This window comes from Pteronotus mesoamericanus, unplaced genomic scaffold (genome assembly GCF_021234165.1).
Source record: "Pteronotus mesoamericanus isolate MK-2021 breed Mesoamerican mustached bat unplaced genomic scaffold, CSHL_Meso_final scaffold_167, whole genome shotgun sequence".
Taxonomy (NCBI): Eukaryota; Metazoa; Chordata; class Mammalia; order Chiroptera; family Mormoopidae; genus Pteronotus; species Pteronotus mesoamericanus.
The window spans coordinates 12,688,729-12,716,106 of NW_026555308.1; the positions used below are offsets into that span (position 1 = coordinate 12,688,729).

The window sequence follows — 27,378 nt, forward strand, 5'->3', positions numbered from 1 at the left end:
TTAGGTGAACTTGGTTTGGTCTAGATGCAGGAGTGTCCAACCTGTGGCCTGTGGGCCTCGTGCCGCCCAGGGTGGTTGTGAATGCGGCCCAACACAAAATCGTAAATTTACTTAGAACATTGAGATGTTTTTGTGATGACATGTTGCAGAGTATTTAACACGTGGCCCAAGACAACTCTTCTTCTTCCAGTGTAGCCCAGAGACACCAAAACGTTGGACACCCTTGGAGGATAGGGAGGAAGGGATGATGGAGCCGAGGCCTGAAGGATGAGCAGGATGTTAAAGAAGTTGAAGGGACCATGAGTAGAGGACCAACCGTTGGTGAGAATAGCACATGCAAAAGTGCTGAGGTTGGAGGGAGAAATTGAGAGTTGGCTGCGTGGCTGGGGTGGAGAGGTTGAGGAAGAGAGGAGGGGAGCTGGGACGGCAGAGCCCTGGCTCTGAGGGACCTTGAGCTTCCGGATAAGAGGGTTTTGTCTCGTGTTGCTTTTCACTCCCAATGCTGGATTCTAAACCTTTTTGTGCCATGGACCTCTTTCTCCTTTGCTAGTCTGGTCTCCTTCCCGGAACAGTGTTCTTAAAATACGTAGGACTACAAAGGAAACCAATTACATGCACATAAATATAGGAAGATTTTGTGCTATACATTTGTATTTTTATTTGAGGTTTAATTGATAAACATAAACTGTCTTGTAACTACCATTTCTGCAACATAGAACAGTTACATCACCTGCAAAAGTTCTCTCAGGCTGCTCCTTTGTCGTCAGCCTCTGCCTCTGCCCCTGCCCTTCCCTGGGAACTGCTGATGTGTTACTTGTCCGTGTCACTTCGCCTTTTCCAGAATGTCATGTGACTAGAACCACACATACTGGAGCAGTTTGAGTCTGACGTCATAGCACCTGCGGTTGAACCATGTTGAGTGTGTCCAAAGAGTTTTTTTAATTGCTTGAGTGTTTTTCATTTTTTTAAATTTCATGTAAAATTTCATTTTAACTTTTTAAAAATTTTTAAATCATATTTATTCTCTTACAGTTGTCTCAGTTTTTTCCCCCTTTACCCTCCTCCACCCATCTCACCCCCACCCCGAATTGCTGAGTATTTTAGATGGTAGGGTTTCACCACTCATTTTTTCCCATTCTTTACTTGCAGGACATTTGGACTGGTAAACCAATTGTATTTAAATACAGTTATCAATAGATTAAAAGAAAACAAAGTAAGAAATATACTTGCTTCTCTATTGTATTTCAAATCAAGTTCTAGCAACAGGTGTGACACCTCCTTAACTTCCAAATAGCAGTGACCATTTGAGATATTTGGGACATCTTCAGCCACATATTTTCAGATACAGTTTCTCACGGTCACAGGGTCCTGGGTACCGCTAATGCCATTGTGGTGGATGGCCTCCACCTACAACTGGTGATGCTGATGTGGGAAACCAAAGCTGTGAATGTTTCCCAACCAAGTTCATGGACTCCCAGGTTCTATCCAGAACCTGAACCCAGGTTAAACCCCTGGTCCTAAAGACAAAGATTTCCAGCAAGGCTGTGCTCTGCCTGGCTTTGCATAGTTAAAAGCTACCTGTGGCCTCTGAGTGGCGAACTGATTGTTGGGCAGGCGTGGAAGCTGGTCAGTGAGGGGGTCGGGCATAGGGTCATCTGGCAAGAGGGGCCGGAGGCTGTGATTGGGGTGAGCAGGGATGCACTGAGGACTGGCCTTGGTGGCAGAGCCAATGTGTGTCTTTGATGGATTAGATGTGGGCAGTGAAGGAGATGGGGGAATCGAGAAGGACAGATGGACCGATGTGCTTTTGGTTCCAGCACTTCGGTTACGAGGGGTGGTGACTCGGGTGACCCACAGCTCCTTAGGCGTTTGGCTTGTGAGCATGACTGGCCTTGGGGACCTGCCTCAAGAGGGTGACTCCCTCATTTTGGAGGAGGGCTGTGAGGTTTCTTTTTTTCAAGGAAAAGCAATTTTATTGTTTATTTTCTTTCTGATCATGAAGTCATATATAAAATGGAAGTAGTGACCCCAGGTATCAGGAATGAAATAAAAATCCCAATGTCCCACCACCACTGTTCTAATGGAAGTCCCTGAGAACAGGATGTGTGACTAGGCAGATTAAGTGCCCTTGTTTCCTCAAATGCAAACTGCGGTTCCCACCCTCCAGGCTGCAGAGAGTGCAGAGTTAGCGCACAAGGGCGCTTCCTGTGAGGCAGAGATAGCAGGTGCTCCATAAAGAACAGTCACCACTGTTGCCCAGAGGAGGATTTGAACACAGGTCTTTCCAGTTCTAAAATCATGGGTGGGCCCATTGCCTCATTTTGTGAATGAAGTTTCATTGGCACACAGCCATATCTATTAATTCATGTGTTATCTAGGCTGCTCTCACACTGCAGTAGCAATATTGAGTAGTTGTGACAGAAACTCTATGGCCCATAAAGCCTAAAATATTTGCTATGTGGTGTTTTAAGAAAAAGTGTGCCCATTCTGTTCTACACTGAACTTGCCCCTCCTACCCCCGATGTATACATGAGCTCATTAAATTCCCACTGCCATCCAGGCAGGTGCTGTTATCGACTCCATTTTGTAGGTGAGGCAGTGGAGGCCCAGAGAGGTTTGGTAGCTTGCTCACGGTCACTCAGCAGGGCAAGAGCAGGCTGTTCTTGTAGCACCGGGGTAAGGGCAGCCCTACTCCAGGCCTAACATCTTCCAGGCCCCTGGGCCGTGGGGGCTGTGGGGGCCGTGGGGGCCGTGGGGGCCGTGGGGACCACGGGGACCACGTGGGCTTTGGGGCCCTGGCCTTCTCCTGACAACTCCTATTGTGTGCTTCTCTCTTCTAGTTGCTTGCTACCTTTTTAATTCAGCTTGAGAGAAGGAAGGGAGTCCAGTCCTCAGGGATCATGCTCACGTTCTGGCTTGTAGCCCTGCTATGTGCCCTTGCCATCTTGAGATCCAAAATCATGACTGCCTTAAAAGAGGTAAGTGGTGGCCTCGCTCTGTAGCTCCCTGCAGGGGCCCTTGGGAGAGGTGCCTGCTGCTTTTGGAAATCACACTCTGCTAGGGGAACCAGGAGACAGTACTGCATGGGCCCAGGTCCTTCCCTGGGGATTTCCCTACCTCACCAGCCCTTGTTCTGTGGCCTTCTTTCCTCACTGCCCTGCTTGTCTGTGTAGCTCCGAGGAGCCCATGAGGTCCTCCCAGGCAGGATCCGCACGCTGAGGCACACCACCCTGTGAGCTTCTGTCATCAGCTCCAGGTGTCTTGAGGCTGGAATGGAGCCAAGTGAGGAGCTGCTTCCCCAGGGGGCCCTAGATTGTCCCCACATTACCTTGGCGCCATCACACCATCCGTCGCTAGTTTGGCTGAGAAGCGGTTCGTGCTGGCTGCCATATGCTGCTCCTAGGAATTCCGAGGAAATGTGCTTTCGGACTATCCTGTTGTTGCCTGCCATCTCCAAGCTGATCAGGAACTGGCATCAGGCCAAGGAAGGGAAAGAAACGGAACGTTTACTGAGCACCTGCAGTGTACAGTACACTGTCTTTAATGGTGATGGCAACTGACATTTATTGAGTTTGTGTTTTCAAAGTGCCACGAGGAGGACTGAGTTCTTTTCATGAATAATCTTACTGACTTCTCACAAGTACTCTGCCAGGGTTTCTCAGCCTCAGCAATAATTGACGTTGAGGCCAGAGACATCTTTGTTGTCAGGGGCTGTTCTGTACTTTGTCGCAAGTTAGGGGCATCCCTGGCTTCCACTTGCTGGGTGCCAGTTAGGACAAACAGAAATGTCTCCACACACTGCTGAGCGTTGCCTGGGAGGTACACCCCATTGATAGATGGGAAAACTGAGGCACAGAGAGGTTTAAGTATTTGACGAAGTCCCGCAGCCTGTATGAGCAGAGACAGGGCTTGAATATGTGTCTGCTTCACTGCCAGGCCGCCTCCCACCATGTGGGACACCCTCCACATGTAGTGTGGGCCACACTGTGATGGAACCACCTCTCTTGTGTTAACTTGCGCGGGGCGGGAGGAGGTGGGACGGGGCAGGAGAGCTTGTCACTGGGCCTGCATACTGTGTGGGTGGGCCTTCTTGCAGCCTGATCCCCGGCCTCTGCAAGCTGATTCCAGAATATGATGTTTTCTTCCTCCTCCTGCTCTCACGTTTAGGATGCCGAAGTTGACATGTTTCGTGATGTCACTTTCTACATTTACTTCAGCCTCGTGCTGATTCAGCTCGTACTGTCCTGCTTCTCAGACCGCTCGCCCCTGTTCTCCGAGACCACCAACGACCCCGTAAGTGTGATCATGAACGTGTTCAATAAAGGAGCATTGTACAGTGCTGGCTAATGTTGATTGGGCACATGTTCTGAGCCACTATTGTCCATCTGGGATCTCATTCCGTCTTCCCCAAACACCTGGAGATAGGTTATATTAACTGCTCCACTTGACACGGAAAAACTGAACTGTAGGCATGGCTGGGGAAGGGGAGCCTGAGGCGGGAGTCTGATTCATTGTTGTAAATTGCTGTCTTGCAGGCCTGTAGGTTTTCTCATTTGGTTGGCATAGAGATTTTAGGAAATGTGAACAAACATTAGAACATCAGGAAGTTTCACATAAATTATAACTGTCCAGGTTTTCTAGAAAAAAGGAGACGTTCAGGCAGTGTCAGAGCCATTATCCCACATGGCAGCGTTGCCCTAGTTTACCGCAGTTCCCACCACTCCCTATTGCATTGTACAGTCTTGCTTCTTTCATGTAGGTACGTGCCTGGTCCCCGAGGGATTTGAGTTTGAGACCTTTGGTGTGTCCTGTCAGTTTGAGGGAAACCCTATATGTGCAGAAAGAAATCAGGGGACAGGTGGAGATGGCCACTCTTCCTGCTGGGAGAATAGAAGGCAACACGGGCATTGTCATCCTTGTCTCTATTTTCTTCCTTCCTGACGTCCTCCTCCTTCTAACCTTTCTTCCTTCCCCCCTCTCTCTTCCTCCTTTTCTCCTCCCCTTCCTTCCTTCCTCCTTCCAGCCAGTGCCATGTGCCAGGCCCTGAACTGGGCACAGGGCCGTACCAGTGAATAAAGCAGAATTCTTGCCCACTTGAAGTTTAAATTGTCATGGCTGAGGACAGACAGTAACCCAGGACCCATGTATGTGTCAGGTGGGGTAAATGCTAAGAAGAAGAAAGGGAAAGGAATGGAGATGGTGGTTGGGGGTCATGGGCAGCTATTGATGAGGGATTATGGAAGGCCTCCCGCAGGAAACCACATTGGAGCAGAGACCTAAAGAAATGAGGGAACCAACTGAGCAAACACCCAGAGAAAGAGCATTCCAGGCAGAGTGGTAGCAAGTGCAAAGGCCCCAGGGCGGGAGCTGCTATGTCATGCCAAGGGAACAGGAGGAGAGGCCCTTGTGGCTGGAGCAGCGAGGCGGGAGAGAGCTGAGAGGTGGCATCTGAAAGGTAGGGACACTTGCCTGTAGCCCAGATGAGCTGTGTGGATTATATTCTGAGAGGGGCAAGAAACCTTTATTTGATGCTTTGCTCCTGTATGGTCTATCAGTTGTTACTGGGTGAAATTGCAGCAGGAGCCGTTATCAGCTGCTGTGGTTCTGCTGGATCTGGCCTGAACCTCAGCAAAAGGCTGAGGCTGCCTTTGTCAGCGATGAAGGGACTTGTGGGGCAGCACCATGGAGGAGGAGGTTGCAACCCCTGTCCTGGTGTGTGTCTTGAAGAGCACCATTTTGGATTTGCTTGCTCAAGGAGGAGCTGGGTTGGAGAAATTAGCAAACTGTGTGTTTGTGCACATGTGCATATGTGCGTATATGTGGGTGTGTGTACATGTTTGTATATGTGTGTATATTTTTGTGTTCATGTTTTGTATGTAGATGTGTGTTGGAGTGTTTGCATGTGGGTGTGTCCGTGGGTTCTTGTGCTTGTGTGTTTGCATGTGTATAAGGTTCACAAAGGCAGCACCCATGCCCGTAGCACCCATTGGATCCCAGCCCACGCCTGGCACAAAGGAGGGGCTCAGATATCTATGGCTATTGTGTCTGCTGGTTCTCAGTGTTTACATGTGTATGTGAATGTGTGGCAGTAGAATGTTCCCATCAGGAAACATTTATTAATTGTCAGACTGTTCTGTGGAGCTGGGAATCCCACCGAACAAGTCACGCCCTCTAAGTGGCTGCAGACGTTGGATTCCTCTGATCCCAGGTAGGCCTGACAGGCTGGTGTGGGGACCACCCGACCTCTCAGGCTGCCTCTGGGGCCCGAGGAGCAGCCCTCTCACAGGGGACCATCTTGGGTGCTTAATAAGGGAGGAAATTTCAGAGTTTTGATCCTCTCTGGCAATCTGGATCGAGTTCCTTTCACTTCTTTCCTGGGCGTCTGCGCAGGGAGGTGGCTCATAGAGCTGACTCCCTCCTCCCATTGTGTTTTCTGTGTTCCCAGCAGCCTGGGCCTTGGGCCTGAGCTGCCATCCTGGGGTGGCCTGCTGTGCTCAGCTCCAGCAGGTGGTTGCTGGGCCGTGGGGGTCCAGGACATCCCAACTCTTCTCCCCTCAGTCCTTCTTTTTCTGTTTTAGGAATTGTTAAGTTCAGAGAAGTGGGCTGTTAGACCCTAGCTTATACCCTAAATCTGATGGTGGAGGCAGCATGTGTGATGGAAGAGGAGCTTAATTTCAGGGTTGGGCAAACCCTGCGCTAAAGGAACCCTGCTGGATTCCTTTATCCCTTCAACAGACATTTTTTAAGCATCTATTGTGTATGGTGCTTAGTTCTGGGGACACAGCAATATGTGAAATACAGATGGTTCGTGCCTGCCGCAGCGATCTGGTACTCCTTCACAAACCACCCTGACTTTAGTTGCAGTTAACAACAGTAATTTGTTATGTCTCACAGTCGTGAGTGTGACCGGGCTCAGCTTGGTGGGTCTCACTTGGGGACTCTCCTACAGCGGCAGTCGGATGGCTGGTTGTAGGGGCTTGAGTTTGGCTTCCTCACTCACATATTGGTGGTGCACTCAGCCACTGGCTGGAGGCTGTGGTCTCCCCAGGTGGCCTGGCTTCCTCATAGCATGGCAGCTGTGAGTGTTCCGAGAGAGAGAGAGAGAGAGAGAGAGAGAGAGAGAGAGAGAGAGAGAGAGAGAGACGCGCACCAGGTAGAAGCTCTGTCACCTTTTTTGGTCCAGTCCCTATGTCACATAGTGTCACTCCTGCCCTACTCTCTTGATTGAGGCAATCACAAAAGTCTGCTTGGGGGCAATGGGGAGACACAGACCCGCCTCTAGAAGGGGGAGTGGGCAGATCTCATTGTGTGACCAGCATGTGGGATGGCAGATAATGTCTGGCCATCTTTGGAAAGTACTGTCTGCCATGTGCCCTCAGGAAGCTTCTGGTCTCACGGGAGACAGCTGTTAAGCAGATCAGCAAAGACTCTAACTATGGAATCACAGTTGAGATGAAGGCAGGGGAGCAGGTCAGGGACTTTGGGCCAGGCGCCCTTCCTTTCAGGACCTCCGTGTCTTCAAAATGGGTTGAGGCTCCACTTGATACTTGCCTCAGTCTGTTCCCCGCGCTGGATCTGAGGAGGGGGACACTGCCAGTACCTTCTAGGCCTATCTCACTGTCACCCTCAGAGCTAGTATCCGCTTGGAGCCTGAAAGATGGGAGAGTCCAACCCCGGCTTCTCATCTGTCCTAATAGCAGCAGTTACTGTCATCTGTCCTCAGAGAGAGCAGTCAGCCAAACCCGGGGGTGGCTGGGGTGAAGCGAAGGCTGGGTGGGAGCTGACTGCACTTGGTTTCTCCAGGCTCGCTTTTGCTGAGTCACCCAGCCAGCCTGCTCTTGCATAACTCGGATGTCTATTCCAGCCCTGGTTTCTTGGCAGGGCTTCTCCCTTCAGTCCTCCAGGCTCCAGCCTGGGTGTAGCTGAGCATGGCTGACCGAAGCTCCTGTCTGTCCCTGGCCTCTGGTCCTTTATCTCGCTGGCCCTGAGGCTACTGCTTAGGGTTGGAGGAGGGGGTTTTCATTTGCCTCTGGGGGCATCATGGCCAGACATGGTCATGCAGTAGACCCTCACTTTCCAAGGAGGGCCCTGGGGCCAGCATCATTGGCGTCCCCACGTGCTCATTGGAAATGCAGCATGCTGGGCCTCCTGAGCCCTACTGTCTCCCTCTCATTTTAACAAGATCCCAGGGAGTTCACCATTGATATGCACTGCTGCACATTAACTAAAAACCTCTCAGCTCATTCAGAGTAAGAGGTATTTTTAGCCCAGTCCATAAATATGAAGCATTCTTCCTCAACATTTTTACTATGAACATGTCAAACCTACAGAGAAGTTGAAAGACTTGCACAGGGAGAACCCATCTACCCTCCGACTAAATTGTACAGTTTACATTTTGCTAAACTTGCTTTATCACATAGCCAGCCAGCCAGCCTGCCCACTAGTTTTTTTGATACCTGAAACTTCCTTTGAACTACATAAGTATCCTTCACCCAGACACTTCATCATGTAAATCATTAGCTAGAGTTCGCTATCTCTTTTTTTCCCCCTAGTAAAATTTACATACAGTGACATTCCTGAACCTTCATACTGTTCAATGAGTTTTTGATAAATGAATAATTTAAGCCTCTCTGGAGATACAGAACATTATCAGGACCCCAGACAGTTTGCTCCTGCCCCTTCATGGTTAGACTCTACTTACATCCTTGAGACAGCAGCTGAGTTTAAACTGTTTATGAGAGCATTATAAACACCATTTTTAAAATTCCTTTCTCCTTTATTCTTTCGGTCACTTAACTAATTCACCACTGTGTCAGGAGCTGAGCTGGGCTCAGAGTACCTAGAAATGAGCAAATGTTGACAGCTACTCTGGGGAGAGGCGGAGGAGGGGCAGCAGCAGGCCAATAAGCCAGCATCTGCAGGCTGGACAGAGGGGCTCTGAGGCAGGGAAGTGCTGGGGGCTCCAGGGCCGGCATCCAGGGGCACGAGGCCTGAGTCCAAGAAAGGAGAGGCCTTGCCAAGTGAATGACGTTGAAGGCTGGAGGGTGGGTGGAGCGTGTTCCTGGGAGAGGAACCAGCATATACAGAGGTCTGGAGATGTGTTGGAACGTGTGAATGTTTGGGAACTGCGTGAATTCTGCTTGGCTGGGTAGGATGGGCCAGGGAGCAGTGTGCCACTACAAGGCCTGGGAATTTTGACCTGATGGAAGATTTTTCAGTGGAGGAGTGACACACTCCAGTTGGGATCCCTCCAGCTAAAGACTGGAAGAGGACCCATGGGACATGGAGAGGCGGGTGGCACTTAGGAAGCCATTGTAGGAACCCAGGCAGGGAGAGTGGAGGGTTGAGCTGGACAGGGACCCTGTGTGCACTAGAGCATCAACATCCAGGAAACGGTGGATGACGCCATGGGAAGAGGGCGGTGTGCATGTGGTGTGCATGACAGTAGAAGAAACGGTGGCCCTGAGCACGGAGGTGATTTGCACAGCTCCCAGCAACAGAGCCCGCAAAAACCAGCATTGTTACAAGTTGTAGCAACAAACCTCTTTTCTTGTTGGACATGTAAATTATTCCAACCAGTAATAATCATAGCAGCTTGGTGTGTTGTCTTTATTTATTGATTTATTTAATCCTGGAAGCAACCTAGTGAGGCGGGATTATGAATCTTCCCAAAGGGCAGAGTGGTGAAGTGTCTTGCTTAAGTCACGAGGCTGGATCTGGGAGTCCTTTCTCTGGGTTCCAGCACCTGAGCCGGCATGACGTCACCTGGAGGGCTTGTTAAAACACAGATCATTGGGTCCCAGCCCCAGAGCCTCTTGAGTCAGTAGATCTGGATGGGGCCCCCATCCAGATCCAGTATTTGCATTTCTAAGAAATTCCCAGGCACTGTGGACGCTGGTGATGGGAGCCACATTCGAAAACCCCTGCTCAAACAGCTCTACTGCTGTTTATTCACTCCTATTCCTGGGCATTCAGGAAATGCAGAATGGGAGTCCGTGGCAGACAGTCAAACTAAAAGCAGAATCAAAAACCTGGGCAAGGCCCCCAGATGGAGCTGTGTGCGAGGTAAATGAATGAGTAGTCGAAGAACCAGTGCCGGGGGTTTTAAATCCAGTTGGTTTAATCCGCATGGTTTCTGGTCAGATAACTTGGAAAAGATGCCAAAGAACACAGCTCTGTTTGCATAAATCAGACTTTCTCTCCTTCTGCCTTGAGCCAGGGCTTGTGTGAATTATTCTCATTTCTAAATGAATGGGAGGCCAGTTAATGAGCCTCTGCCCTGGGTCAGGAGTTAATTTATTTCAGCCTCAGAGGCCAGAAACCCCAAGCTGGCAGCTCTGCCTCTGTATTTAATGCATTACACCAGAACATTCTGCCTGATTTTGGTTGACTGGTCTGCTCTCTGGATCCTCCTCCATTAGCCCTTTTTTCTTCTTTTTATTATCAGTTCTTGGCTTCTTAAGCACTCTAGTTGTCTGTTATCAAATGAGGCCTTTCATGTCAGATAGGGGCTTCCAGAAAGCGGCTCCTTCTCTGTGCTGGTGATGGGGACTCAATGTCCGCCTGTGGGACTTCCAGAATCCGAAAATCTGTGTCTGGATCACTGGGAAGGAGGAGGACTGGGGAGACAAATTGGACAAAGCTCTCGGAGTGTACACATTAGAAACTGGAATGTTTGTGGTAATAACCGGCCTTATTGAATGTGCAGGGCAAGTTTTCTCACAGGGGTTGGGATTTTCATGAGCTGGAGGGAGGATTAATGTTTTCCCTGTGAGCCATTGTTTCTTACGGCCTCATCTGTGTGCAGGTGGGTGCTAAGGGAACAAGTTCACCTTCAGTTGTACAGTCCACAGGCAACCTCATTCTTGACCCACAGCTGGACTTGCCTGATTGTGAAAGAAGGCCAGGATTTGTGAGGCTCCTGTGGGTTTATGCCTCACACCCCTGCTATTTGTACTGTGCCTCTGTGCAAATTAGAAAAAAGTAACTTACCACCCCACCCCACCCCCCGCCACCCCGCCCAACCCTGGGTGGATGAATTTGAGACTGACCCTGCATCTTTGGAGCTGATGGAGCCCCTTCCTGACATAGGACCTTGCAGCCTTGTTGGGCTGGGCACGGAATACATTTCAGCCCCCACTTGCCACTCAGCTGGGTATCTTTGTGTGCAACGTTTAAGTTGCACAGTGGTACGCGGATGCCAAGATTGAAGAGAGACTGGGTTCTAGTTTCACCTGTAATAATCATTGTGTCCTGGGGTGTTATGCAGTCTGGTGTGAGCGGAGGAGGTCAGCCAACATTGTCTGTAGAGAGCCAGATAGTAAATATTTGTAGACCATATGGGCTCTGTCAAAACCAGTAAGCTCTGTGTGCTTTTAGCACACATTTGTAAATGAATGAGCATCACTGTGTCCCAATAAAACTTTATTTCTGAGTGGCCAGCCCATGGCTCTTGGTTTACTGGCCTTGATATAGAGTATCCAGGCCAGCATTCATTGTGTCATGGGCCTGCCAGAAATGAAAGACCTTGCCATTGTCTTTACTATTCTTGTCTATACTAATACTACTGATACCATTTCTTGAGCTTTTACTCGGCACCAGGCAGTGTTTTAAGTACTTAACATGCTTTATCTCATTTAATCTTACCACCGCCAAGTAAGGTGTCCAGGATCCCATGGCTGATCAGAGCTGGGGTTGAAACCCTCTAACCTTGCTATGTGTTGCCTCACACATAAGCCACCCCTGTTGTTGCTCCACCCCTTCTCTCTCAGGCATCCTGTTTTTTTTTTTTTTCCTTTGTTGCAGCTCTCATCATTTATACTTATATATTTATTTGCATCTTGGTTTGCTTCCTGTCCATCTCCCCCTCAGTTGGGACATCGTATATGGGGCAGGGACTTCACTCTCTTCTTCCTGGCTTTGTTCCCATCCCTTAGCTGCCGCCAGGCATTTAGGAAGGTCCTCCCTAAATATTTGCTCAAGAAATAAATGAGTCAATGCCAGCTTTGCCCCACCCCACCGCCCTTCCATGCTAGCACTGCCTAGCCTTTCACAATGGGTAGGAATTGGGCTGCAGTTGAAGTGCCTTTGTGACTCCCCAGTAACCCACCCACTACCAGAAAAAGAAAAACAGCCTACCCAGCAAATACCACCACCTCCTTCATGAATAATATTGCCGCCTTATGCTGGAAGAATTCCAGCTTATAACACAGTCCTGTGGACCTCAGTTTACTTGTTCCTGCTTGCAGTCCTGTAAAGTAGGCTGAGCAGTAGGACTAACAGCTCCCATTTCCCAGGTGCAGAAACTGAGGCTTTGACGTGAATGGATTTGTCCAGTGTCATTCAGCTAGAAAATGGCAGATGTGGGATTTGAACTCGCATCTGTCTGGCTCCGCAGTCTGAACTTACTCTGCTTTAGGTTGCTCTGGAGTGTAGGTCTGTGCCAGCTGCTTCTGACTGACTTTATTAAAAATATACTGATGTAGGGCCTCACCCCAGAGGCACTGATCTAGTCGGTCTGGTTAGGGATCCTGGGCACCTGGGTGGTCCTGGGGCAGCCAGGCCTTGTGGCCCCAGAGTGGAGCCTCCTGGTTCTCAGTCCAGGATGTGTGTTTGAATCACTGGAGAGGCGTACGGTGATGGGAACTTCCACGTGTGTGCAGAGGGGGACAGCATGGTTATGATGAACTGCCGTGGACTCTTCACGCTACGTTGCATGTGCAAAGATTTCAGTATGTATCTCTGAAAGATAAGGAATTAAAAATTTTTAATAACCTTTTATTTTGAAATAACTTGGCTCATAAAGTTTCAAAAAGAGTAGAATTCCTGTGTACCCTTCACCCAATCTGCCCCAGTGATAATATCTGAAAGATAAGTATATTAAACAGTGCAACTAGTTTCTGGTCTAAAAACATTAATAATAATTATTTAATATCATCAAACAATACTCCATTGTTTTTGCAACATGTTGCAGTCTCTTATATCATTCCTTCACTTATTAGCTGGACTGTTTGTATGCAAAGACACGTCCTCTCATTTCTTTGGTCCCCCACTGGTGTAGGTCATTTAGGAAAGATGGGGAAAATACTTGTTTCCTACCCCTTTTCTGTTTCCAAAACAATGACTTGGTTCACTAGCATCTTTTCATCAATAACACCAAGAGGTGGTTCTTTTTTCAGTATCAGTGTGAACATGGGTATTTAAACGTAAGTGATTGTTTCAGTCAGTTCTATTTACTGTCCTTTTTGAAGCTCAGATTATCCCTTTGTGGTCTAGTGGGAGCCACTCTTGGTGGCTTCCAAGAACTGTCAGCAGTCCTACTCAGCTTTCCTTTACTTGGCCTTGGGCATTGCAAGGTGTTCTAGGCTTATCTTGTACATTTCCTGCCCAGCCACTTTGCCAGGGAGACTCTGGGAGTTAAAAACAAAGACTCAGATGTCCTGGCCCCACCCCAAACCAGCTTAATCAGAATCTTTTGGGGGAGGGCAGATATGGTGTTTTCCAAAAGTGCCCCCCCCCCCCGGCATGGAAAATGGGTTGAGGGGGTCTCTTAATGCTTCATCTCGGAAAAATGCTGGAGCCTTGAGCACTACCTTCAGCTTAAGAGCTCGTCACTGCATGGTGACCCCCTTCACTAAAGCTGGTGTTTCAGAATTTAGCCCTGAGTGCGTCAGCACTGAAGGCCCGCCTGTGTGTGCCATCCCGGAGGCTCCGTGCCGCTGTCCCTTTCCTTGTCTCTGTGTTGTTCAGCTGGAGCTCACCTTTGTGCCTTAGGAAAGAGATTCATTGAAAGCTTGCTGAGAATCTGTCTGTGAGTTCCCATTGCCCTTAGGATGAAGACCGGGATTCCTTAGGTGGCCTCCAGTGTAGGGCCCAGACGCCCTCTGGGTCCCTGGAGGAGTTTATGCTCCTGTGTACTTTTGCACAAACTGTTCTTAATGCTGGGCCTGCCTTGCCTCTCCTTTACTTGTCCTCTAGGCCTTCCTTCATCCGCAGCTGTATTTCCCATTGTTTTTATGAGAAGATTACTCAGCTCCCTTTGTTTTAGTTTGTCTTCTAGCACACGGTAACCAAGGCTGTCTGGGAGTTAAAGGAAAACTCCTCCGAAACTGTAGGAGCCTTTACATTACTTCTTACTTGGGACAATACATTTGTCTAGGTCTTACCAAGAATAACAACTTCCACTTTTTTTTTAAGTGCACTTTTGACCCTCTGTTTTTTTTTTTAGTGGGATAGAAACAGTCATTTATAAACACGATGCAAAAACTCACTGTGTTTTTTCAGACTTTTGACGTTATTCGATACTGTACAACTTTTATGAAATCAAGATGAAAGCTCTATGTGGCAATTTTCTTTCAGTGTTTCCATTAGAAGCTTTGTATACAGATAAGCGCTGAGGAACATGTATCCTGCAATATATTGTAAAGACCTTGGTAATGTGTGCACAAGCTTTTTATGTCCTTTTGTTACAGCATGTGGTTTATGATAAAAATTTTCACCGTGTGATATTTGTTGTTCTCCATCATGACACAGATCTTATATTAAAATAAACACTGTTAACATGGGGTGGGGGAAGCAAAACAAAACCTCAGCTTGCACATCCAACTCAGGAACACCTTCCCTGACCTCCATCAGCCAGATCAGCCCCCATCCCCTACGGGCTCTTACTGTGAGCCCAGGAGACCAGTGATCCCACCGGCAAACCTTCAGGGTATGGTCCCCGTCGCGGTTGTGGTTTTGTGTTTGTTCACGAGATCCTTTATTAATGTCTCTCTCTGGGCCCTGCCTGGAGCTCACATCCTGTTTCTGCCATTTCTCACTTGGGATCCTGGGCCAGGCATTTCACCCCGTGCTCCTCAGTTTCTTTTATTTTAAAATGAGACTGATGCTTTCACCTACTTTGTTGGGTAGTTACGAAGGTTAAGTGAGATAATTTAGGTAACGCTCTCAGAACAGCGGTGGCTGGTAGAGAATGTTAGCTGGTGTCATTGTCGTCGTCGTCATTATTACTACCGCCCTGGTATATCATGGGCTTCCTAAAGGGAAGGGTTATGTCTGTTTGTTGAGATTTGTATACATGGTGCTAAGCACATAGTGGATGATCAGAAGATATTTGTTGAATGAATGAGCGAATGAAAGAACTCATGGAATAAAGTGGGGGCGGCAGAAGCACCATGGTCATTGGGTTGCTGTGGGGATGTAAAATTAGGGACTGTACCATTTTTGCACATAGTGGACATTCAGAAATATTTGCTGGGTGAAAGTGGAGGAGCTGCCTTGTGTTTGTTTAAGGCCACTGGGGCTCAGGAGAGACATCCTTTCAGGGTGCAAATTAGTGGCGTGAGAGCAGCTGCTGGTCCTTTGGGAGGAAGCCTGGTCTGCTGACAGCTCCCTGACAAGAGCTGTCATACATGAGAAGTTGAGTCATGCATTTTCATTTTCCTCCTCACCTTGTGTTTTCTCTCCACTAGAATCCTTGCCCAGAATCCGGCGCATCCTTCCTGTCCAGGATCACCTTCTGGTGGATCACGGGGTAAGGCCTGGCCCTCCTGCCTTGGGCGCAGGGTGGCGGAGGGCGAGTGTGTGACAGAGTTGTGTCCTAAGTGTGCCTGCCCTGGGCATGGGTATCAGAGACACCAACCCTGTCCCCACATTCATTAGCTTTCCAGTTGCATTAAGTGTAAAGCACTTAAATCCCTGCAGACAGCTTGGCCTGGGGCAGTTAGAAGTTGCATGCTCTTGGCCTAACTTAGGATTTGGGTATTTTTTTACTTTAGGAATAATTACTATTATTGGCATTGTTTCAAACCCCTCACCATTAAACACATAATACACGTGCACCACAGGAAATGCATGTAAGAGAAACATGCATAAATCAGTAACAAAAACACCAGAGGCAACTCCAGTGAACAGTTTGATAAGCTCTCTTGTCCATGTGCGTGCGCGCGCGTGCATCCCTCCTACCCCCGGCCCCCACACATGTCAGTGACTTACTGGGGATTATCTGAATCTTCCCCCCTCCTCCCTGGTAAGTTTTGTTCCTTGTCTTTATAAAGTTTTACAAACATTTTTAAAATTGAGTATTTTTCATAACATTTTTTAAATTACTGTTAAAGAACACCATCGGGAGAGTTAGTATAGTTTAGATATGGACTGTGGGTTATGTCATCTGTGCTAATATTTCTGGTTTGTTAATTGTACTCTGGTTATATAAGAACATGTCTTTTAAGGGGATGCACACTGATATTTAGGGTAAAGGTGTATAGAGTCTGCAACCTCCTCTGAAATGATTCAGAAAAATGTGCTCGTGCGTGTGTGTGCAGAGAGACACAGTGATACAGCACATGTGACAAAACATTAATAGTAGTGAACTATGTGAAGGGTAGACAGGAATTCTTTATACAGTCCATGTGATTTTTCTGTAAGTTTGAAATTATTTCAAAATAGCAAGTTAAAATATTAAGTTACTTTTTACCATGGCAGTGTTCAAACCTGTAGAAAGACTAGTCTTAAAAACCTCACCAAACTCACCACTCAAGAGTTAACAGTTGTTAATGTTTTGCCCTATTAGCCTTAACAGTTTCTTGACTTTGGAGCCACCCTGATATTTCCCTCCTAAATATTCTGTATGTATCTCTAAAAAATGAGGCCATTTTTTCCTGGGTGACCTCACAGAATTTAGCAATAATTATTCCATGTGCCCAGTGTCCGTCCAAGTTCAGATCGGCCACCGTTGCGCAGCTGCTTTTGGTTGCAGGGCTGTCGTGGCGTGGAGGTGGCAGCCGCGGGCGGCCTGCGCAGTGAGGGCCATCGTCTTCCTCCTCTCAGCTCTCACCACCTCCCTCCTTGTGTTTCTGCCCCAGGTTGATGATCCGTGGGTACCGCCAGCCCCTGGAGAGCGCCGACCTCTGGTCCCTGAATAAAGAGGACATGTCAGAACAAGTTGTGCCCATTTTGGTCAAGAACTGGAGGAAGGAATGTGCCAAATCCAGAAAGTAAGTGTGAGTCTTCTTGGCATAGGGGAAAACCAGGCACACTCTAGGGCCCCAGCTCACTTCCTTCCCACCACCAGGAGGAGATAAATAAAGGAGAAGTATTTTCAGGGGTCTCCTAGGCTGGGGGACTGAATTTTGGTCTGATCCCAAGGTGAGAAGGTAGAGGTGGGTGGCATTTGATGAATTCCGTTTTGTACCAGCCAGTGGGGCGGCCCTGGGGAAGGTGGATCATGGCGAAGACCCAGGAGGGGCCTCAGAGGCTGCCTAAATTTTTTACCCCAGAGCCTTTGTTTCCTTCTCAGAGGGCCTTCTGAGAATTCAGCAAGGTAAATGTCATCTCTTAAGCTATCTAACATATGATAAGGCATGTGAAAACCTGGGAACGTAATAGCGTATGGGTTGTGTTTATTCATCTGTACGCTTCCACCTTGCTTGGGAGAACATGGTGAGAACTGGCTTGTTTGGCTCGAGCCTGGACCGCCCAAGGGGCACTGGCTCTATTATCAAACCTTGGCCTTTACAGGGTCTCAGAGTTGGGGGTTCACTGCCTTGGGACACTGTCATATAGGTCAGTTACTCTGTTCCCAGAGGCGTAAGCCATATCTGGTGCCTATAACCCCTGCGGATGTGAGTGTGGTAAGAGGGGAGTCCTGTTCCAGGCTGGAATTTTATGGTGTGGCCTCTTGCAGTGAGGCCTCTTTAGTTAGCTAGGGAACAAAGGTAGCCTGTGCCAGCCCTGGGCTGCTGGGTGTCCCAGGCCTTCTGGGGCAAAGGAGGTGGCAGCCGGGACAGGGGCGTCTGGCCTGGCTTCTTGGCCATGGATCTTGACACCTGCCCCCTCTAGCTCCTCTCTTTTGCCTTGAGTGACTCTTCTCAAAAGTCAGATCTGAGCTGCCTTCTTCCCCTCCCACCCCCCACCTTTGGATTTTAAACTGGAGTGCTTCATTGGTTTCTATCAAATGGTTTTGAGTTTAACAAAATGGAGTGGAAGTTTCTCTTTGACTTTTGGCCTCCTGTAGGTTAAGGCTGTTTTGGACTGTGGTTCCTGCTGACGTGACTATGAAAATGTCAGTGGCTCTGGAATAGAGTTGGGCAGTTTTTTAAAAAGTTAAAAGAGGCCCTGGGTCTGGTATGGCTCAGTGGACTGGCTGCTGGCCTGCAAACTGAAAGGTCAGCGGTTCGATTCCTGGTCAGGGCACATACCTGGGCTGCAGGCCAGGTCCCCAGTTGGGGGCACGTGAGAGGCAACTGATCAATGTTCCTCACTTTTCCTCCCTTCCCCCCTCTCTAAAAATAAACAAATAAAATCTTTAAAAATTTTAAACAGTAACCGTACCACCTGCCATTCTACTAGGTGTATACCCAAGAGAACTGAAGCCATGTTAATAAAAGACTTGTATAGCAGCTTTGTTTGTGATAGCTTAGCATTCCAAACAACCATTAACCGGTGAATTGACATGCAAATTATGGTGTAGCCATACCAGGGAATGTATCTAAGCAATGCAAAGGAATTCTCTCTTACACACTTGACAACATGGAAAAATCTTGAAATAATGATGTGGAGTGAACAAAGCCAGATTCCATTATATACAGTTCTAGAAAATGGAAACCATTCTTTAGGAACAGAAATCAGATCAGCGGTTGCCTGGAATAGGAAAGAGGTAGAGAGGTGGGTGGGGGAAACGACAAAGGGATAGAACAGACCTTTGGGGGTGATGGTTGTGTTCATTTTCTTAATTTCCTTGGTGGATTCACAGGTGTGTACGTATGTCAAAATTCATCACATTGTACACTTTAAACATGTAGTTTCATATATCAGTTAAACCCCAATAAAGCTATATATTAAAAAAGCAGTAGTGTTTAGGGAAAGGGTGACCATTTACTTAATTGTTTCTGTTTCATAAAGGAAAGCAAACAGCACACACCAAAAACAAAAGGAAACAAAACTCTTCAAACTGTGCATGTTAAGCAGTGGTTCTCAACCTTTCTGAGTCATTGTCCCCTCGAACGCAAAGGTTTTTGTAACGCCTCCTTTACTGGATTGTGTTGAACTAATTCAAAAGGCCTGGAGGCTTTGGCTGGAAATAAGTGATAAAGGTTTATTTAAGGATTGTAGAGGGTGCAGAGTGGGAACACAACTAGGCCGTACCCGGAGTATGTTACCAGAATCCTGATGTTCATGAGTCTGTTGGCCTGCATGCACTGGTCCAAAGAAACGCACAAGCAGGAGTTTGCAGTATGGAAAGAAAACTAGTTTAATATTGAATTGGCCAGTCTGCAGACAGGAAGCTGACGCTTGAGACCTGACTCCCGATGGCATGTAGGCACAGATTATAGATAAGGCAAAAATCACAAGCCATCAAGGGTGAGGGGGGTCTGAGGTTGTGCTGGGAGCTGATTGGTCAGAGGTAAGGTAAGGATAATAAGTCATTCCTTCAGGTCATGAGGACAGTTCTGAGGTCTGCCCCAGAGTCCCTCTGTCAGGTCTCATGGGAAAGTAGCCAGGGGAACTCTAACCTAGGCCAAGCAAGATGTTACCTTTAGCCTGTCAGGGGTCCAGACCTTGTGGTTTATTCAGGTCTGGGCTACTGTCTTCTGCTACCTCAGGGGTTGCTGATTTTCCAGGGGAAAGGCTAGGTCTCTGAGGGGTACAGAGAGAAAGAGATATGATTTCTAGTGCTAGGGTTTAAAACGAATTTAACCAAAGCCCTAGGGACCCTCAGTTTCAAGAAGGAAAAAAAGCTAAGAGCTCTAATAGTAAGCAGTACGTTCTTAGCCTCTGGCTTGGTTGGAGATGGAAATCCTCTAGATGACTGGTGGTCTAGATATGTGAATACTCTTTCCCTTGTCCTTCAGAGGGTAACCAGAGGGTTACTTGGAGGTCTGATGTACAGTATTATCAAGGTATTGATGCAGGACTGGAAAGTCCAACTGATGAAGTTCCTACGATAGTTCAGACAAGAATAGAATCATTTCTTCAAGCCTCAGTCACCTTGATTTTAGCAATTTAACAGCTTGATGGTAGTGACTCCATTTTATTTCTGCATTCTTATTCCTCAACTTTAAGGAAATAGATAAATAAAAATAACCCACCACATACCCAATTTAAGAAATCAACATAATATTCTCTCTAGACCTTAAAGGAAAGCTAAAAGGCAAGGGATTTATAATAAATGACATGTATTTCAGTATGGAAATGTTCAGCTGTGCTCTAGAATATAAATGAGGAGTCGCTGCTGGTTCCTAACTGGAGAATCATCTGCGACAGCTTACCTTTGAACTGCCTGGGTCTGAGTGGTTCTGGAGACCTGATCCACCTTCGCCCTCACAGACCAGTTTTTTGCTAAGTGGACACCAATGCTTGGCAAAGTTCCTAACAAAATATAGTCTTTCCTTAATTTGCACAGTCATTATGTTACTGGACAGGGGCCTGGCCCTGAGCAGGTCTGCGTGGGGCCAGCTGTAGTGTGTGGGTTCCCGACTTTGTGTAGGAAAAGTTTTACAACACGAGTCCAGGTGACTCTGACGGTACATTTACTAGAGCTGGGGACAGTGAAACAAGGGCTTAGCATAGAAGAGGCAATGGGGGAGCCTAGGCCGGGCTGCCTTAGCGCACTGGGAAGTCAGAGAAAAGGGGGCTTTAGGGGCAGGTTTAAAGGATTAGCTTGTGACAAGCTGCCCGCTGCCTTAGAGTTGGGGAGATGTGTGCATGTGGGGAAAGAAGTGGGTTGCGGGGAGAAGGGAAAGCGAATGGTGTGGGCTGCTCCCCAAGGGGAGAGCTGGCAAGCTGGGTCCTTTGTCTTGAGGCTCTTCTCTCTCTTGCAGGCCTGAATCTTAGGGGAGGTGCCAGGGGAGGGCTGCCCCAGAATAGTCATCAGTTCTCCAGGTGCGCCCTTTCAGGGTCAGGGTCTCCACTGATTGGTCAGTGCCAGGGCAGGGGGTCTTTAGTCATTACAGTTGTTCTGGCATCACCCACCTGGTTTTGCTGCTTTTCTGGACCTGAAGCCAAAATACAACTGAGGCCTAGTCGTTAACTCTAGGGGAGGTGACCTCTTGTATCTGGCTGTAAATTAATTGCTTGGCCATTGTGTTCAGCTGTCTCAGTTTCCCTATTCCACTTGCCAAGAAATTTTCCTAGCTTCTCAGCTATCCTGTCTCAATTGCATTCCTGAAAGAAAAAAAAAATTGGAGACATACTTACACTTACAAAAAAGAAAATACACACTGTGTGTGGATTTCTGTCAGAAGCTGGCGTTGGATTCTAGACTTAGGTAACTCGAGGCAGGCCTTTCACCTACATGGATGCCCGCTGGGATCTTCTTCCCCTGGGACTGTTCTGTACCTCCCAGACGGTCCCATCTCTGGCTCAGTAGCTATGGCAATCAGAGAATGTGAATTCGCAAAACAAGCCCCCTTGAGAAGCCTGTGTTTTGTTTTTTTTGTTTTTTTTTCCTAGTTATTTATGCATTCATTAGTTGATTCTTTTTTTTTTATTTTATTTTATTTATTTACTTTTTAAATACATTTGTCTCTGCCTCCCCCCCACCTCTTTCCCTTGCCCCCTCCCACCTTCCCTCCCTCAGCTCTTCCCCTTTGGTTTTGTCCATGAGTCCTTGCTATATGTTCCTTGACTTTCCCCTTCCCTTCCCTTTCCCTGCCCCGCCCTTCTCTCTTGTCTCTGTTGATTTCTTTTCCTTTCAGTGTTGCTGGTCATATTTTCCTTGCATCTTTGCATTGTTGGTTAGGTTCCGCTTATAGGTGAGATCATATGGTATTTGTCTTTCGCCCCCTGGCTTATTTCGCTTAGCATGATGCTCTCCAGTTCCATCCATGCTGTTGCAAAGTTTAGTACTTCTTTTTTTCTTTCTGCTGCGTAGTACTCCATTGTGTATATGTACCATAATTTTTTGATCCAATCATCTACTAATGGGCATTTAGGTTGCTTCCAAGACTTGGCTATTGTAAATTGTGCTGCTATGAACATTGGGGTGCATAGGTTCTTTTGTATTGGCGTTTTAGTGTTCTCAGGGTATAGTCCCAGCAGGGGAATCGCTGGATCAAAAGGCAGTTCCATTTTCAGCTTTCTGAGGAAATTCCACACTGCTTTCCATAGTGGCTGCACCAGTCTGCATTCCCACCAACAGTGGACTAGGGGTCCCTTTTCTCCACAGCCTCGCCAGCACCTGTTGTTTGTGGATCTGTTTATGATGGCCATTCTGACCGGTGTGAGGTGGTACCTCATGGTGGTTTTGATCTGCATTTCTCTGATGGCTAGTGATGCTGAGCATCCTTTCAAATGCCTCTGGGCCCTCTGTATCTCCTCCTTAGAAAAGCATCTGCCCAGGTCCTTTGCCCATTTTTTGATTGGATCGTTTGTCTTCTTGGAGTAGAGTCGAGTGAGTTCTTTATATATCTTGGAGATCAAACCTCTATCTGATGTATCATTAGCAAATATATTTTCCCATACGGTTGGCTCCCTTTTCATTTTGCTGATGTGTTCTTTTGCCGTGCAGAAGCTTCTTATTTTGATGAGGTCCCACTTGTTTATTCTTTCCTTTATGTCCCTTGCTTTAGGAGACATATCAGTGAAAAAATTGCTGCGTGGGATATCTGAGAGTTTCCTGCCAATGTTCTCCTCGAGGACTTTGATGGTGTTGCAACTTATATTTAAGTCTTTTATCCATCTTGAGTTTATTTTTGTGTATGGTGTCAGCTGATGATCCAATTTCAATTTTTTGCATGTAGCCGTCCAGCTCTCCCAACACCATTTGTTGAAGAGGCTGTTATTGCTCCATTTTATGCTTCTGCCCCCTTTGTCGAATATTAGATGTCCATAGAGACCTGGGCTTATTTCTGGGCTTTCTTTTCTGTTCCACTGGTCTATGGGTCTGTTCTTGTGCCAGTACCAGATTGTTTTGAGTATGGTGGCTTTGTAGTAGAGTTTGATGTCCGGTATTGTGATCCCTCCTACTTTGTGTTTCTTTCTCAAAATTGCTGCGGCTATTCGGGGTCGTTTATGGTTCCATATGAATTTTTGAAATGTCTGTTCTATTTCTGTGAAATACGTCATTGGTATCTTAATAGGGATTGTGTTGAATCTATAAATTGCTTTGGGTAGTATGGACATTTTGATGATATTCTTCCAATCCATGAGCACGGTATATGCTTCCATTTATTTGTGTCTTCCTTAATTTCTTTTTTCAATGTTGTATAGTTTTCTGCATACAGGTCTTTTGTGTCTTTGGTTAAATTTATCCCTAGGTACTTTATCTTTTTTCGTGCTATATCGAATGGTATATTTTTTCTGATGAGAAGCCTGTGTTTTTGAGGGTGGAAAAAACACTCAGAAAACAAACCAAAAAAAAAAAAAAAACCCAACCAAAACCACAAAACATACAAAGGAAGAACCTCTTGAGTCATTTACATTTGTAAGTGACTTTTAAAATCCTTCCACGACTATGTTTTCCAAGGAGAGGCTTATTGGGGTGGGGTGGGGGCGGATCACTCCCATCTGTGATTTCCAAAACCCTTGTCTTGTGTATTGTGAGCTCTAAGAAGAGTGGAAATGTGCTTTAAGTTTGTAAAATCCTTTCTCCATGATCTTAGATCAGATCTGCCCTTCTCTGTTATATTGGATATTATGGGTCAAAGACCATGCTCAGGGTATATCTAGAAATGTGGAATTTTAATGAAGTTAAGGCCTTTTTAAATTTGAGATTTTACCTGAGCCAGAAGGTGAAGGATCTTATTTAACAAATGATAGACAGAGCCATCCATAGCTCCTCACTGCTGTTAGGTTGGTCCCCGGCCCTTCCACTCTGCTCTCCCCACCTTGTTCTGACTACCGCGAGGTTCTTGTGCTTCTTGGAAGAGGTGTCTCACCTCTTTGAAATCCTTAGTTTCAGGACTTGCTCCTCCTGTTCCCTTTGCCCAGAGTCCCCTTTCCCTCCCTAGCTGGACCTGTTCCCTTATCCTGCAGGTCTTGGCTCACACAGGCTTGTGAAGATCCATTTCTCTGATGAAGCTCCTCGATGGTGGGGCTCTACCCAGTGTTTGGCCCAGAGCATGTGTCCAGTTCATTCATGGACAAGAGACCAATGGGCACCCCTGCCCACATCAAAATCCAGTCAAGTCAGCAAGTCCCTTTTTTGCCACCAGTTTCCATCTTCCTCATCTGTTTCGGTCGCCCTGTTCTGGGTGGCTTTCTCCTGACTCGGACCCTACTCCTTTAACTTTCCATTCCCCTCCCATCCCGACCACTCAGCTGTCCTGCTTGTTTCCTCTCCCTTCCTGGAGCACCTTCCCGACAAGCCTCCTGTCACTGGTTTTTTGTTGTTGTTTTTTTTTTTAAATTTTTTTCCTGACTAGGCCTTAGCTGATCCTTTCCACTGTTCTTGACCTCTTGCACCCAGGCCTGAGCCGTCCTCCTCTCTGTCTGCCTGGAACCTTCTCCCTGGCCCTTTGGCAGCCTGTCTCTGACTAGTGGAAACAGCCCTGGGTTGGCCAGGACTCACAGGCCCAGGGTCAGCGCCCAGCTTGGGAAGTGGCGCAGAGAATGGACACCAGAGGGCTGAGCCACTCCCTTCCTCTCTGCTGCCTTCTTCTCCTCCTTGCCAAGAAGGCGTGTGTGCTGAAGAAACACCAAAACCCCAGCCAGAAACCCAGCTTCAGGAAAAGTCAGTAAAGTGGACAGGAAAAGACCTTATGTGGTCATGTGGACAACATGAAAAATAATCCTCTGTGGTCTGTGGAATGATGCCCCTCTTCCCCAAAGATGTCCCCGTTCCTAATACCCAGAACCTGTGAATATGTTACCTTACACAGGAAAGGGACTTGGTAGTGTGATTAAGTGAAGGATTTTGAAATGGGGAGATGGTTGTGTATTGCGTGGGCTAAATAATCACAAGTGTCCTTATTAGACGGGCAGATAGGAGGGGAGGGAGTGAGAGAGAGAGAGAGAGAGGGAGAGGGAGAGAGAGAGAAAGATACTGAGTTGCTAGTTTCAAAGGCTGAGGAAGGGGCTTCGACCCTAGGAATGTATGTGACTTCTAGAAGCTGGAGAGGCATGGAAACCAATTCTCCCCGAGAGCCTCCGGAAGGAATGCAACCCTATGGGCCCACTTTAGATTTCTGACCTTCAAAAGTACAAGATGATAAGTTTGTGCTGTTTTAAGTCACTTAGTTAGTAGTCATTTGTTACAGCGGCCATAGCAGGTTGTAGAGCTTCACACAGAGTTTAGATTTTACTCTGGATGCAGTCGGAAGCCATCAGTGGAATTGGAGGAGGAGAGTGATGAGTTTTTAGGATGATCCCACTGGCTGCTTTACAGGAAAATGGTTGTAAGGGAAGGAAATGGGGAGTGATGAGGAAGTCCTGGCAGTGGTCACTTGCATGCATTGGAGGCTGTGGAGCTGAGAACAGTGAATAGATGACAGCACGCATCCTGCAGATGGAATGGACAAGACACGCCTGATTGGACCTGGGGAGTGTGAGGTGCGGGGGTTGAGGATGACTCCAACGTTTGCAGTCCTTTCCTGGGGCAGGGAGCACAGAGGAGAAGGATAAGGACTTGACAGAGCCTAGACTAGTGCCCCCGGTTTGGAGTGGAGTCAGAGCCAGGGCAGGTTGGGAGGCTCTGGTTTCCAGGGGGAAGTTTCACATGGTCCAGATGGCAGATGTGGCGTAGTCGTGGCAAAGAATAGCCCCCTGAAACTGAATGCTATTTGGTGAACTCATGCTGTGCAAGAAGTCTGTAAGTTGTAAATGTTAGGGTTGGGTGGGGATGAAGCTTAGAGTCCACGTTTTGCCATTTGGATATTGCTTTAACTGCATTTTGGTAGATGGGAGCTGTGCGGGGTGGGGGAGGGGGGGCAGCGTGCTGGTGTATCTGTTACTGCATAGCAAATTACCCCCAAACCTAGCAGCGTAAAATAGCAATGTCCGTTTACTCTCTGGGTTGGGGATCCAGGAGTGGCCTAGCTGGGTGGTCTGGCTCAGGGTCTCTCATGAGATTGCAGTCAGTGTGGTGGCCAGGGCTGCAGGCCTCTGAGGGCTCAACTAGGGTTACAGGGTCTGCTCCCAGGTTACACGTGGTTGACCAGTCAGTGCTGGCTGCTGTCAAGGTCTTGCCATGGGGGATCTCCAGGGCGCTCTTTGAGTGTCCAGAGTGAATGATGTAAGAGATGACAAGATGAAAGCCAGTGTGTTCTACAACCTAATCTTGGAAGTGCTGCTCCACCGTTTCTGCAATATCCTATTTTGAAAGAGAGGACTCCACAGGGACACATGTGGGGGGTTCAATTTCTCTACTCCTTGCAGACACTTGTTATTTTCGGATTTTCTGCTGCTAGCCGTCCTAGTGGGTGTGAGGTAATATCGCACAGTGGTTTTGGTTCCCATTTCTCTGATGACTAGTGATGTTAAGCAACATTTCATATGCTTATGGGCAATTTGCATATGCCCTTTGCCCCTTTTAAAATTGGGTTGTTTTTTTCTCAGTGAGTTGGAAGAATTGGTTATGTTCTCTGGTTTAAGTCCTTTATTAGACTTTCAGTTTGCAAATATTTTCTTCCATTCCATGGGTTGTCTTTCACTTTCTTTTTTTCCCCCTAATGAAACCTACTTCTCAAAGACTATGAGGATTCAGTTTCTTGATAGTGCCTTTTGAAGCACCATCGTTTTTTATTTTGATGAAGTCCAATTTATCTATTTTTTTCCTTTTGTTGCCTGTGCTTTTGGTGTTATATCTAAGAATCCATTTTCAAATCCAGGGTCATAAAGATTTACTTACTCCTATGTTGCCTTCCAAGAATCCTATAGTGTTAGCTCTACGTTTAGGTCTCTGATCCATTTCAAGTTAATTTTTGTGTATAATGTGAAGTAAGCTTTCAAGTTCATTCTTTGTATTACCTAGTTTTTCAGCACGATTTATTGAAAAGCCAGTTCTTTTCCCATTGAATGGTCTTGGCACCCTTGTCAAAAGTCATTTGGGTTTATTTATGAATACTTAATTCTATTCCATTGATCCATGTATGCCTATCTTAATTATGGTTGTTTAATAGTAAGTCTTAAAACAGGAAAGTGGGAATCCTCATTGTTTTTCTTTTTCAAGATAGTTTTGGCCATTCCGGTCCCTTGAGTTTCCATATAAATTTTAGGATTAGTTTGTCAATTTCTACAAAGAAGCCAGCTGGGATTCTGATAATGATTGCATTGAATCTGCTTGGAGCTGGCCCTTTCTGTGCCCTTCGCATATTTTAACTTACTTAATTTTCACAACAGCCCTATGAGGTTGGTCCTACTTTTATCCCCATTTTACGGATGTGGGAACTGAGGCCTAGAGAAGTTAAGGAACTTGGCTAAAGTCACACAGCTGGCCAGTGG

General features: G+C 47.2%; 1 protein-coding gene across 1 annotated transcript in view; it reads left to right on the top strand.

The window, feature by feature from the left end:
* The window catches only part of ABCC1 (ATP binding cassette subfamily C member 1 (ABCC1 blood group)), a 133,929-nt gene that overhangs the window by 42,151 nt on the left and 64,400 nt on the right, over positions 1-27,378 (top strand). The window contains exons 4-7 of the mRNA XM_054589627.1: positions 2,841-2,978; positions 4,168-4,293; positions 15,471-15,532; positions 16,863-16,994. Coding sequence (XP_054445602.1) covers positions 2,841-2,978; positions 4,168-4,293; positions 15,471-15,532; positions 16,863-16,994 — 458 coding nt within the window. The remainder of the gene's footprint in view (positions 1-2,840; positions 2,979-4,167; positions 4,294-15,470; positions 15,533-16,862; positions 16,995-27,378) is intronic.